This window comes from Sander lucioperca, chromosome 16 (genome assembly GCF_008315115.2).
Source record: "Sander lucioperca isolate FBNREF2018 chromosome 16, SLUC_FBN_1.2, whole genome shotgun sequence".
NCBI classification, from domain to species: Eukaryota; Metazoa; Chordata; class Actinopteri; order Perciformes; family Percidae; genus Sander; species Sander lucioperca.
In genome coordinates this window covers 259,772-273,396 of record NC_050188.1, presented here as the reverse complement: position 1 = coordinate 273,396, position 13,625 = coordinate 259,772, and the positions used below count along the sequence as shown (strand labels likewise).

The following is a 13,625-nucleotide window of genomic DNA, read 5'->3' as shown; positions in this document are numbered from 1 at the left end:
AAAAAAGAAAAGGTTATAGTATGTCGAAAAACACATAAAAGGTCATAGTATATCATGTCGAAAAAAGTCATAGTATAGTACATCGAAAAAAAGGTCATAGTATAGTATGTCGTAAAAAAAGTCATAGAATAGTATGTCGGAAAAAAAAAATCACAAAAAAGGTCATAGTATAGTATGTTGAAAAAAGTCATAGTATAGGTTGTCGAAAAAAAAGTCATAGTATAGTATGTCGAAAAAAACCATAAAAAGGTCATAGTATAGTATGCCGGAAAAAAGAAAAGGTCATAGTATAGTATGTCGAAAAACACATAAAAGGTCATAGTACAGTATGTCGTAAAAAAAGTCATAGAATAGTATGTCGAAAAAAAAATCACAAAAAAGGTCATAGTATAGTAGGTCAAAAAAAAGGCATACTATGTCGAATAAATCTAAAAAAATAGTATAGTATGTCGAAAAAAGTCATAGTATAGCATGTCGAAAAAAGTCACAAAAAAGGTCATAGTATAGTATGTCGAAAAAAAAAGTCGTAGTATAGTATGTCGAAAAAAACATAAAAAGGTCATAATAAAGTATGTCAGAAAAAAAACACAAAAAGGTCATAGTATAGCATGTTGAAAAAAGTCATAGTATAGTATATCGAAAAAACCATAAAAAGGTCATAGTATAGTATGCCGGAAAAAAAAGTCGTAGTATAGTATGTCGAAAAAAACATAAAAAGGTCATAATAAAGTATGTCAGAAAAAAAACACAAATAGGTCATAGTATAGTATGTCGAAAAACGTCATAGTATAGTATGTCGAAGAAAAATTCATAGCATAGTATGTCGAAAAAACTATAAAAAGGTCATAGTATAGTATGTCGAAAAAAACACAAAAAGGTCATAGTATAGCATGTCGAAAAAAAGGTCATAGTATAGTATTTCGAGAAAAAGTCATAGTACAGAATATAGTCGAAAAAAGTCATGGTTTAGTATGTCGAAAGAAATCACAAAAAGGTCATAGTATATTATGTCGGGAAAAAAGCCATAATATAGTATGTCGAAAAAACCATAAAAAGGTCATAGTATAGGATGTGGAAAAAAAGTCATAGTACAGAATGTGGAAAAAAAGAAAATAAACAAAAAAGGAAATAGTATAGCATGTCAAAAAAGGTCATAGTATAGTATGCCGGAAAAAAAGTCATAGTATAGTATGTCGAAAAAAACATAAAAAGGTCATAGTATAGCGTGCCGGAAAAACCATAAAAGGTCATAGTATAGCATGTCGAAAAAAAGGTCATAGTATAGTATGTCATAAAAAGTCATAGTATGCCATATAAAATAAAATGAAATAAACATTATTAGAATATGCACTATTCCTGCATTTTGTCCTTACCAGCCACCATCTGAGTGCTTTAGGGTCAAAGTTGTTGTTGTCTCGGAAGAGGATGGGCTGCTGTTTGGGGTCATAGCGCTGGCGGAACCAGTCTGACCCCCCCAGGTCTGAAATACAAGACTCAGTACAACCACACGACCTGAAAGAGGACAACACAGAGGAGTCACACATGGACAGAACAGAGTATATTTCTGTGAACATTGTAGTATAATACTCCATTGACGTTTTGTATTGTAATAATTCTGCATTGGTAATAAAGTCTGTAAAAAAACAAAAACATGAGCAGAACAGGGAATCAAGGTATACAAAGTCCATTATCTCCTGCGTGTTACCTCAGGTTATACTGGGAGTTCTTTACAGGCTTCTCCTCGGCTTCAGGTTGGGTGGTGTCGGGAGGAGGGGGGGTCCTGGGAGGGTCAGGGGTAGGATCAGCAGGAGGTACCGTGGGTTCAACTACTGCAAACACAAGCAGACTAAGAGTCAGTGAACACTGCATCACAGGAGCGCTGCTAACACTGTTACAGTAGCATCTCTATGATACAATCAAAACACTGCTGCTGCTAATGATACTACTGCTACTATAATCCTAATAATACTGCTACTACTTAATACAACTCCTGCTAACACTATTATCATTTCTATGATACAATCAAAACACTGCTACTACTAATGATACTACTGCTACTATTATCCTAGTAATACTGCTACTACTTAATACAACTCCAACCAAAATTGCAAATATGTGGTCTACAGCTACTCTTAAGACAAACTGCTGCTACCATTAAACTGCTATTAGTGCTGCTACTACAGATGGTCTTGATGATATAATCACAACACTACGCCTGCTGCTACTACTACAGCTACTGTTAAACTTTCACATCCACAAAGCTAAGTTCTCAAAATCTCTGCCAGAATATAAACCTTTTTATATTTCCTTCCTTTTTTCCTTCCTAATTAGTCTTTATTCCTGAGTAATACTTCTTTTCTTTACAAATTTGGTAAATATTGATCAAAACTGTCACAGAAAAAGTTAAAATTGTTCCCGCTCTATTAGGCCATTTTGGCAATTTTCTTTATTGATTGATGGGTGAACACATGAAACCTTTCTGCTTAGTTTTGTCAAACTGTTTTTTTGAGATCTCTTTACTCCAGTGATGATGACATCAGCTTCTCACCTGTCTCCCTGCCGGTGGGCGTGGCCCAGCTGATGGGCAGGGCTAATGACAGAGGCTGAAAGTATCTCCTCTGGATGCTCTGACTGGCGAGCATGAGGAAGAGGATGGCAGCGGTCATCAGGGCAACGCACAGCTTCCTCCTAAACAACATGGCTGGACGGACGATGAGTGGGCGGCGGCAAGAGGAAGGGTGTGTTGTTGAGCTGTCAATCAAACACTATGCTATGTCAGCATATTTGGACTGTGTCATCTGTTGTCATCTGGACAGTTTCTGTTCTGTCATCTCTTCACTCAGCTTCATCTCCATGAAGCCTAAACTTTGTGTCCTGTGCACGTTGCTGCTTTCCGATGGCGACAGGATCTATGGCCACACCTGGGTCAGGCAGAAAGACACAGTGACATCAGTATCATAAAAAATAATCTGATTAAATAGAAACTATGTCTGTGTGCTCAAAATGAATAATTATTTACATTATAATACATTACAGAATTATAGTAAAACCCCCTGTAGCTGCAGACTTTTAGCACTAGTTTAATTCCACACTGTTGGACACATTAATGAAAACTCTAAAACCAGACTTGAGGTTTGGCTACCTCCTCAATGTTGTTGTTGGACTGCTGCAGTGATACAGTATATCACCGTGCTTTATGATGTTAGCCTGATAACTGAGACATGGTGACTCAGTCATTCTGCATTTAGAGACACTATCTGTTATCCACAACACACTAATTATCCATAATAAAATAATTATAACAGTAATATCAAAAAGCCAAAAAATATCCATAACAAACAAACATATGTGTAAAGGACAATGTTGGTATTTTTCAACCTGGACCCTATTTTTCCACGCATTTGTGTCTAAGTGACTAATGTGAACAAAGATCTTCGTAATTGGTCGGGCTGGAATTTAATCCTATAAGGCACCATGATTGTACATCCACTAAAAGTGGTTGTTTTTGCCACTGACAGGCTCAGGTTGTTAATATGCGTGTCTGACTACATTATGGAAAAAATGTTGAAGTTTTATAAGAAAAAGAATTATCCATAACAAGCTATTTATAAGAAACTACTTATAACAAACTAGTAATAACAAACTGGTAATAACAAACTATTTGTCAATAACTTTTATAATAAACTAATTCATGACAAGGTATTTATGAACAGATGATCCATATTGAACTATTTATAACAAACTAATGATCTAAAAAAAAGTTATTTATAAAAATGAAAACACCAATGATCCAAAAAAAGCAGTTTATAACAAACTACTTATCTACAACAAACCATTTATAACAAACTAATGATCCAAAAAAGGCTATTTATGGCTACTAATTATCCATAAAAAACTAATTATTCATAAACTATTCATAACACACTTATTATCCATAAAAATGTATTATCCATAACAAACTATGTATGACAACACAGATGAGATCACCAAAGCTTCTCTTCACTCTGAGGAAACTCCAATCACAACTAGGAAACCAAAATCAGCAACAACAGTGAGGTTCACCACAAAGTAAATGAAGCATGTATTATAAACAGACATGTTGTAGATTATGATGATTGAAGAGTTTAAAAAAAAAGATGACATCATCAACAACAGCAAACACAATGCCTTCTACCTTGAAAAACAAAGGAAGAGGAAACCAGCTTTTTGATTGTTGCTGATGAATGTAGTCACCCTCTGTAACCCTCTTCCTCGCCCTCCACTTCCTCGCTCACCCCACCTCCCCTCTACTCATGCAGGAATGTCTCACTGCAGACAGACTCACTCTCTGAATACCAATCAGATCTGGATTCAGTTCAGCTTCTCCTGTTTCAGCTGTCGCTCTCCTCCTGTCTGCTCCAATCTCTCTCTCTCTCTTTCTCTCTCTCTCTCTCTTTCTCTCTCTCTCTCTCTCTTTCTCTCTCTCTCTCTCTCCCTCTCTCTCTCTCTCTCTCCATGTGTGTGGGTGTTTGTGAGTGTGTAGTCTGAATCAGCTGACCTGTACGTGTGTTTCTTCACTACTCTGTTGCAACAAATAGTTTGTTGTAACTGCTTCTGCACGCACACACACACACACACACACACACACACACACACACACACACACACACACACACACACACACACACACACACACCTAATAGCATTACTTTTCCTTCTACTACCAGCTCTAAAGCTCCTTTCAAACCTGCACCTTGTTACAAAAATGTAATTCCAATTTCACGTTAGTGTCATGTCTGAAAAAACTTCTTACGGCTTGTCCGGGACTAGCTATATAATTCAATGTCAGTACACAAATGTTGAAATGACATAAAATGCCCATCCCTAGTAGCTTGATAAATTAGCCTGAAGATAATGCTCACGCTTAGCTGTAGCGCGCTGGGTTTCCGTTTTTACAGGTATATCTGGCAACCCGGCCTGGCTGTCAAACTGGGCAGTTCATAACAACACACAGGCCAAAACACAAACAGAAATTCCGTCACGGAACGGAAATTTCAAAAGGAGAAAATACTTTACTGTTGTCAGAAAAAATAGTATTTCAACTTAGCATGTTTCCTTAATATCTGATGACGCATTGGGGTCATTTTTGGATTTATTACAGTAAATCTATTACATATTGGACCTTTAAGTGCCCAAGACAAATTTCTCAATTTGTGGGACAATAAAGTTAATCTTGATCCCGATTGGACAGTGTAAGATTGAGACTGTTTTTCAGACAGGAATTACACAATGTTTTGTCTTTTGCCATTCAGACAAAGGTGGCTATGACATAATAAATACTATAAACACATGTTACAGAAATAACCACAACGCTCTGTGATAATTCTCAGCTGGACATTTGTGTTTAATTTTTTTTTTTAACGTCTTGTCGCTTCTAACCTTACCTAACCCTAAAACACATAATGTGACACATTCAATTCACACTTGAGTCATGTTTAAGTGTTACAGAATTTGTTATGGATCCAACTTTTATATAATATTTATATTAATGTCGAGACCTGGCTAGAGTACCCGAGTTGGTTACTTGCAAAAACAATTGAGACACAGCCAGTAAAGTGATCCCGACTGGTCCTGGACACCGCTATGCTAACCCTGCTAACTGCTAACGTTACCGGAAGACCAGGCAAGCGGGCCACGGCTGTTTACAACATGTAGCCTGTTCAGCGGCCGTAGCTGACAGCAATGAGTTATTTTAAGCCAAGAGAGGGAGGCTGTAAATCGGAAAGAGAGGACCATGAGTTTGCAGTGTGTTTAGCGAATGTTGCCGTAATTCTAAGCCGAGGAAGTGTGTCTGTCCGTCGGGTGAAGAGGACAGCGAGGTTGTTGTGTTTTTAGCGGTTTCTACCGTAATTCTAAGCCAAAAAAGTGTGTATGTCAGTTGTGTACAGAACGGGCTTTTATGACTGTCAATATAGCCAGCATCTAACGTTAGCTACTCCGCTGTGCTGTGAAGTGAATGTCTGGCTATGTGAGACAAGCCTCTAGCAACATTGTTGTGGATGCTGCGGTCTCAGCCTGGCAACCTCCGTGAACTTCGAGGGGAGGAGGGGGCTGGGGAGACGACTCTCTCCAGTATTTTGAATTTGTACTGCAGTAACTATTTTAAACACTAGCTATCAGTATCACATATTTCACCTTTAACCCATGCTGCAGCCATTAAAAACACCAACAACATGTACAACATGATACAATACAATACAACAAACCATAATATGACCATAATGGTGTGTAAAACACAACATGGTGTCCCTCACTGCATATAGTTAAACATTACTCAAAAAATAAATAACAAAAACAAATAAATATCAGTGCAGTGATCACGAGAGCAACAATAACTGTGCAAAAGTGCAAATCCCCATCATCAACCCGTGCCTGTTCTTGCTTTTATCTGCAGCTATTATCTGCAGGGACTGCCGGGGTTTGGGTGACGTAAATGTTGCCATCAAAGGGTATACACGTAGGGTCTGTGCGGACGTCCGTGTACCGGCAATTTCTTATGACCATGCACAATGTTTGTGCAGCCTCTGAAAAGGTAACATTGCGACTATGCCTCTTAGCGCCTGTGGGGTCCACAGCTGAACGTGTACGCCACCGTTCTAGATTATAATCAGGCCTTTACCGAAACCACTCATAGAATCTCTGCAATTACTACCACACCTCCACAACCACTCTAACTGTGATTTTAGAAGAACAAGACCAGAATAGACGAGTCAGGACAAATACTGATTGACACATCAACACACTCAAACATATTTTGCTCTACTTGTATCCTCCCCAGGGCGGAAAGTTAAAAACTGTCAGGATAAAAGCTGGAAAATGTTCCTGATAAGAAAGCTAAACTCCTGGATTAGCATCTGTATGTTAGCATGTTAGAACAGAGCTTGACTGTGTGCCATGTTGACTGTGCAAACATGTCCTGGTACAAAGTTCAAAACAGTGATGAGCTGGATGTTAACTTCATTCAGATATAAGATGATTAATCAATGATGAGTCAAGACACCCCCAAACACTCCTAATTTAAGTCCGCTCACTGTATCTTTTTTGTTTTTGTCATTGTAAACAGAGCAGCGCAGAATAACAGCAGCTGTACTTTACAAACTGAATCTTGTCTTAAAATCATCAAAACTAACGTGCGATGGAAACGGAGGGCAGAGTGATGTAGAGTAGAGAAAGGAAGACCATCAGTAATGCTGTTTAATATTTAGGAAAACACAAAAGAAAGTCGACTGAAAGTCCTGGTTCGTGTACAGCCATAAACATAACAAGACAGTCTTATTTGCTCACATGCTGCATCTACAGCGTTTTGCTAAATAGTCATGTATTCATCCATGCAGGTGGCTTGATTGAAAGTTACAAATACAGGGAGGAAGACAGCTGGCCTGATTAATATTGTAGTTGAGCAAGGGTCGAATCGGCTCATTCAGGGTGTTTTCTGGTTTATGAAACAGACTTTTTCTTTGAGCATCAGAGATGATACCTACGTGAAAAAAGTAGAACGTGGCAAACAAGACGTGTTCAATTTCTGTCTGTGGATCTTTAACCTTGTGCTCCTGGAGTATTTTTACTCACCTAGCCATAACCACATCCTGTGTGCCATCCACCTGTGCACAGTTTTGACTGTGCAATATTTAAATTCCTAAAAGGTTTAATTATGTGTAATTACACATCTTGTCTCTTTAATAATTTTGCACATAACTCTTACAGTCATTCATCGTATACTTTTAAAGATAATTTTATTAGATTGATTGATTTTTGTTATCATAGAATATAGTTCGGCATTCAACACCATTATGCCCTCCAAGCACGTCACCAAGCTCAGAGACCTGGGACCCAAGACCGCCCTCTGTGATCCTCAACTTCCCGATGGACAGACCCATGGCTCAACCACTAGGATTGGGCATCAAGAACTGGTTCCAACTTGGAATCAATAATTACAATTCCAATGCAATGTTTTTTTTTTATTGGAATCGCTTGGAAAATTTGTTTTTGAATCTGATCATCGGTTCCAAATTTAACATGCGTAAGTTTTGGTTACTGTAGCCGCCACCGTACCTCCAGGTGCTTGTTGTGTTGCAGCCATGGAGCACAGTAAGCGGCGCTCTAGTGTGGCGTATTTATTTTGTAAATCACCATTGAATCAAAATAAAATGTTCATCTTATCTGTGAAATAAGCATGTGACCTGTATGACTTGATAGTGACCAGCATGTTTCAACACCACCCCTCAAAGAATCGATAAGAACCGGATCGAAAGGAAGAATCAGAATTGGAATCAGAATTGTTAAAATCAAAATGATGCCCAACCCTATGCACCACATCCTCCACCCTGTCCCTCAACACCGGAGATCCCCAGGGCTGCGTGCTAAGCCCTCTTCTGTACTCCCTGTTCACACACGACTGCGTGGCCACCCACAGCTCTTCACGACCTGACTGTCATCGGCCTGATGACCGACGGTGATGAGACGGCCTACAGAGAGGAGGTCAGAGTCCTGAAATCTTTGTGCCAACAACCTCCATCTCAACATCAGCAAAACTAGCTGATTGAGGACTATTACAGGAAGTGGCATGGGAGAAGGAAAAGGCCACATCACCATAAATGGGAGGTGGAGAGAGTTTGCAGCTTCAGGTTCCTCAGGGTCCACATCAGTGAGGACCTAGTCTGGCTTACCTCTTGTACAGCGCTGGGATAAAGCTTGACATCACGCGCCATATGTCAGACTTTTTACCTCGCCTTCTGCTATCTCCGCTATCTATTTTGCAAGGGCGCTGTCGCGGCATCCGGGGCTTAGTGCCGCCCAAGACGATTGTGATTGGTTTAAAGAAATGCAGACAAACTGTCTTCTTCTCCATAACAATTGCAACAACTTAGGCTCATGGGTATCGCCATCCACCAACCTGACAGAACCTGACAGAAAAAAAAATTCTCTACAAAGTAAAAATTATTTAAACTGAAAGTTGGAACATAAACTTGTAGTGTCATCCAGGGGACTCCTGAGTTTCTAAAGTTCAAAAGAAAACAAATGAGAATTTAGTGGGGAGTAATAGAGAGACAGTCCGAGTTGGACAGAGGAGGGTTAATGACTATCAGCTGAGTCACAGTATCTGTATGTTATTTTACGGGTGTGTGTGTGTGTGTGTGTGTGTTTGTGTGTGTGGGGGAGTGGGGTGAAAGGGTTAAAGGTCACATTTCCTGTACAGAGAAAACCATGTGAAAGCACTCCATCCTGCCTCTCTCTCTCCTTCTGTGATCTCTCTGCTGACACCGGAATGGAAACCAGCTGCACTACTGATAGGAGTAAAGCAACGAGCTGAAAAATAATTACACCACAGAAGAAGGTGGTGTCACTTCTCCCACAGTCTGCCACAGTGATGACGACTAAAACCTTATCATACTATTTGTTCTGTTTACATTGATTGCCCGTCCAGAGTGAAGATGGAGCGATAAGACCGTTTACCCGTTGGTCTGTAAGCATTTTTTGTTTTTTATTTGTGCCTTTCATTTTGAGAAATTACTAAATGAAAGCGTTAGACGTGAAACAAAAGTCCCTGTTGTAGGTGAAGCTTTTTGCTGTATGAAATGAATGGACTTTATATAATTAGGGATTATTGATCTGAAAAAAATAAGGAATTTCCTTCGTTGCGTCACACTACTAGAAACTAGTCAATGAAACCTAAAATATGTTCTGACATGAGAGGACATGTCTTCTACAATTAGAAATTCTCTGTTATTATTTGGTTAAACTGACCCTTTGAATGTTTTTGAAAAAACATTCAAAGGGTCAGTTTAACCAAATTACAAAAAACATTCCCTCTCTTTCCCGATAGGCCTTAATGGTTTCCGTTTAGATTTTATTTGTCCAGGCTTTCTTCTGAGATTTCTGTCTCTACCAATTTATAACAGAGTAGGGCTGCACGATTATGGCCAAAATGATAATCGTGATTATTTTGATCAATATTGAGATCACGATTATATATTAATTTCAGGGACAAAATATTCGTATGGCACTTACATGTACATGAACAGAGCACTGCTTTCACTTCCATGTTGTGCTTCATTCCTGATAATGTACAAATCTTCATCACATCAACATAAGACTTTCAATAACATTCTTCTTCACCTGAATTCTGTGCATCTCCTGGTTGCAAAAAAAATAAAAATAAATCAACACCGCACTGCTTTCACTTCCACTTCCACGTTGTGTTACATTCCTGCTAATTAACAATTCTTTGCATCAAAATAAGACTTAAAATAACTGGTCACTGGTTAAGGGGGGTGCTGCTACACAAAACTTGGAGGAATGGCTTGTCACTAATAGCTGGTCCACCTTAAAGGTGAGTCCACCTCAGGCCAGCCTGTGTTGAAGTTGTTGCTAACTTTGGGGCTAAGCCCCTTCACTTCACTAATCAGCAGATGGTAAGCACGACATGGCTTGGGTCTTGAGGGGGCACGTACACACTAGTGGAACAATGTCAGCAACATGAGCCCTTATGTTAACTATGCCGAGGTACAATCATGCATTAATTTGATTGCATTGTTGTGATATCCATTAACAAAATCCCGAAATTGATCTTTTAGTATATGCCTTTCCACCATGGATGTTGTTGGCATAATTATTTATCAAAGAATGGACAAAAGTCACTGGAGTTCTCTTAAAAGTTTGTTTACTTGCAGCAAGTAGATTCAGTTTACAGCACTTCAGCATAAGTACAGAAAGTGACTGAAGGTTGTTCACAACAGTGTCTTTTTAAAGGAGTTGGGAGTCAAGTTAGTTATTCGGTTCATGCAATCAGTAGCTTTTCTTCTTATCCCTGGTCATGCCCGGCATCTCCTCCACGTTACGCGCTCTGCCCTCAGGATACATCCTGTGCTCTTTGCAAAGTCACTCAGCTTTCATGATTAACACATGAAAGACAGAAATACTAAGACAGAAATACTAAAACAGCAGTTTGGATGCAAATGGTTTAACAAAGAAACTGAAGCAAAACTGTTCTAAGCATAATTTTTCTAACAGATGTGATGAATTGACCCCCTTTTTGGGTAATGTAACCATAGGCTCTCTGAGAATCTCTTTTATATCCAAGCAAAATTGGTATTGTAACTGAAAATTCCCTAACCTAATCGATATTGAATAGAAAATGTAGTCAAATCGGGACCTTGTGAATCGGAATCTAATCGATTTGGGAAATCATTGGCGATACCCAGCCCTATGCATTTGTATTGTTCACTAAAGACTAGGCCTGGCCCAGATGAGTCATTTGCACCCTTACCACCTGCTGACAGCCGACCCTCTGTCGCTGAACGTAAACATTTTCAACATGATCTCTTCCGGAGTGTCAGCTGAGTGCAGTGTCACTTCTATCGAGCTCTGGCCTCCTGCAGCTACAGACACAGCTGCAGCTCCTCTGCTGCAGCTGCTGGTTTATCTCCTTTCTTCTGTTCCATTCTCACAACTGAATGTGAGTTTTGTTTTTACTTTGTAACGGATGTGACTTGAAATGTAGCAAAGTATGATCCTCGTGATATAAAGTACTTAAGTAAAAGTAGACTAGCAAAAGGCCAACGCCCAGAAACATACTGAACACAGCAAAAATAATAAAAAAGAGGAAATACAGGATAAGGGCAGGGTCTCAGCAGATAGACACAGCGACACACTACTAGTGAGCCATAAGCCATTTTTGCATTAGTCTATACAGTACATTGTTTTTTTTCCATCCTCCACACTGAGCCATGAAGGACGTAATTACAAAAATGTTTCCAGGCCCCGACGAGACAGACAGTCAGTTACAGGGACTTTAAATAAAACTCAACATCTTCTAGTCAAGTTATTTGCTTGGACACACATAAACCTACACAGAAAACATGTTATAATTTTATGTTGCAACAGCTGTCAAAAAACAATTTGCAGCTGAGTGTTCAGTAAAAACATTTAGTGAAGAACAGCATGACGCCTCACTCTCTCTAAGTAGTCATCCATCGGTGTAAGATTCATGGCACAACAGACTTACCGTTTTGTTTTGTCATAAAACGGTGTCAAAAAAACTGAAATATGTTGAAATCAAGTTTGCTTTTAGCCACTGTTCAAGATGAAGAGAGTGTCAAATCCCTTGTATGTGTACACACTTACTTGGCCAATAAAGCTGATTCTGATACATTGAGACAAACATTATACTGTATGTAATGAGGACGTCTACGTTATCCGCTGGTCCTACAATAGTTTATGCTATATGTCATGATATATTTTTTGTTATACAGTAAATGTTCTGTAAAATTGTTGAGATTTGTTTTATGGATATAATAGGAAAACAGAATAATGGAATACCTGACAAATCAAGATACTTCATCACCAGGCAATCACCAAATGTATTAGGATTCGTCCTCTGGGAACATTAATGTCTGTACAGAATTGCATGACAATCCGACAAACATTGCCATACCTGTCCAACAATAAACTTAAAAAGCAAAAGCAAAATCCACAGTCCTCTCCTTCTATTCAGTTAGCCTTCAGGTTCAGCTCTGCATGAATGTTTCCATGAAGATGGCAAAAACAGGTCATTGTTATTTCTGTCAAGTGTCACTGACCAGAAGTCGTGTGGAAAATGTGTCGAGCTGAAGCTTCAAGTGGAGCTCTGAATGGTTAAAAAGGACCAAAGGAAAAAGTTACACACACACACACACACACACACACAGACACACACACACACACACACACACACACACACACATATTAAACTACTCAGAAAGACACTCAGTTCCTGTTAAAATACTGACTCACAGACTCTTGCAGTACATGCTATGTGAGACTACTACTACTAGACAGCTAGCATTTAAAATAGTTACTGCAGTCCAAATTCAAAATACTGGAGAGTCATATCCCCCGGCCCCTCCTCCCCAGACTCACGTTCACGGATGTTGCCAGGCTGAGACCGCAGCATCCAACAATGTTGCTTGATAGTGGTGTGCGATACTGCAAAATTTGGTATCGATCTGATACCAAGTAAATACAGGGCCAGTATCACCGATACTGGTACTCTTTAAACGTCCCATGGCATGAAAATTTCACTTTGAGGTTTTTTAACATTAATATGAGTTCCCCTAGCCTGCCTATGGTCCCCCAGTGGCTAGAAATGGTGATAGGTGTAAACCGAGCCCTGGGTATCCTGCTCTGCCTTTGAGAAAATGAAAGCTCAGATGGGCCGATCTGGAATCTTCCCTATAAGAAACGTAAGAGAGAGACATCATGGCTTTTAAATGAGCAAAGTGGCAGTTGGTCAAGGCCACACCCCCACCCTCCACCTTGCGCCGCTTCTCTCCTCCTTAATAGCATTTAAAGCTACAGACACAGAAATGGCACATCCTAAGGAAAGCTCATTGTGGGACTGGCTCTCGTGGCTGTAATTCTGTAAGGCTGAATTTCGGGAAAGAGACTTCAGATACAGTATTAGCGGACCACTGAGGCTATATAAAAGCATCCAAAAAGCAGCATGTCATAGGACCTTTAATAATTAAAGTGGATGCATCATCAAATTGCTAAATCTGAATGAATTTTCATGACCTTTAAGTGGTTTTGTGATTTTTCCTTTGGATTAT

At 39.3% G+C, this 13,625-nt stretch overlaps 1 protein-coding gene across 6 annotated transcripts in view; it reads right to left on the bottom strand.

Annotated features, from left to right (window-relative positions):
* st3gal8 (ST3 beta-galactoside alpha-2,3-sialyltransferase 8) overlaps positions 1-13,625 on the bottom strand; it is a 39,962-nt gene that overhangs the window by 12,304 nt on the left and 14,033 nt on the right. For 2 of the 6 annotated variants that reach the window (XM_031296827.2, XM_035992805.1), the window contains exons 2-4: positions 2,549-2,921; positions 1,706-1,829; positions 1,374-1,512 (exon numbers count right to left, since the gene is read on the bottom strand). In XM_031296827.2, the coding sequence (XP_031152687.1) occupies positions 1,374-1,512; positions 1,706-1,829; positions 2,549-2,699 (414 nt within the window). In that variant the 5' untranslated portion in view covers positions 2,700-2,921. Of the gene's footprint in view, positions 1-1,373; positions 1,513-1,705; positions 1,830-2,548; positions 2,922-3,987; positions 4,026-4,174; positions 4,421-13,625 lie in introns of those variants that run through there. The other 4 variants (XM_031296831.2, XM_031296828.2, XM_031296832.2 and 1 more) reach the window with 4 other exon arrangements.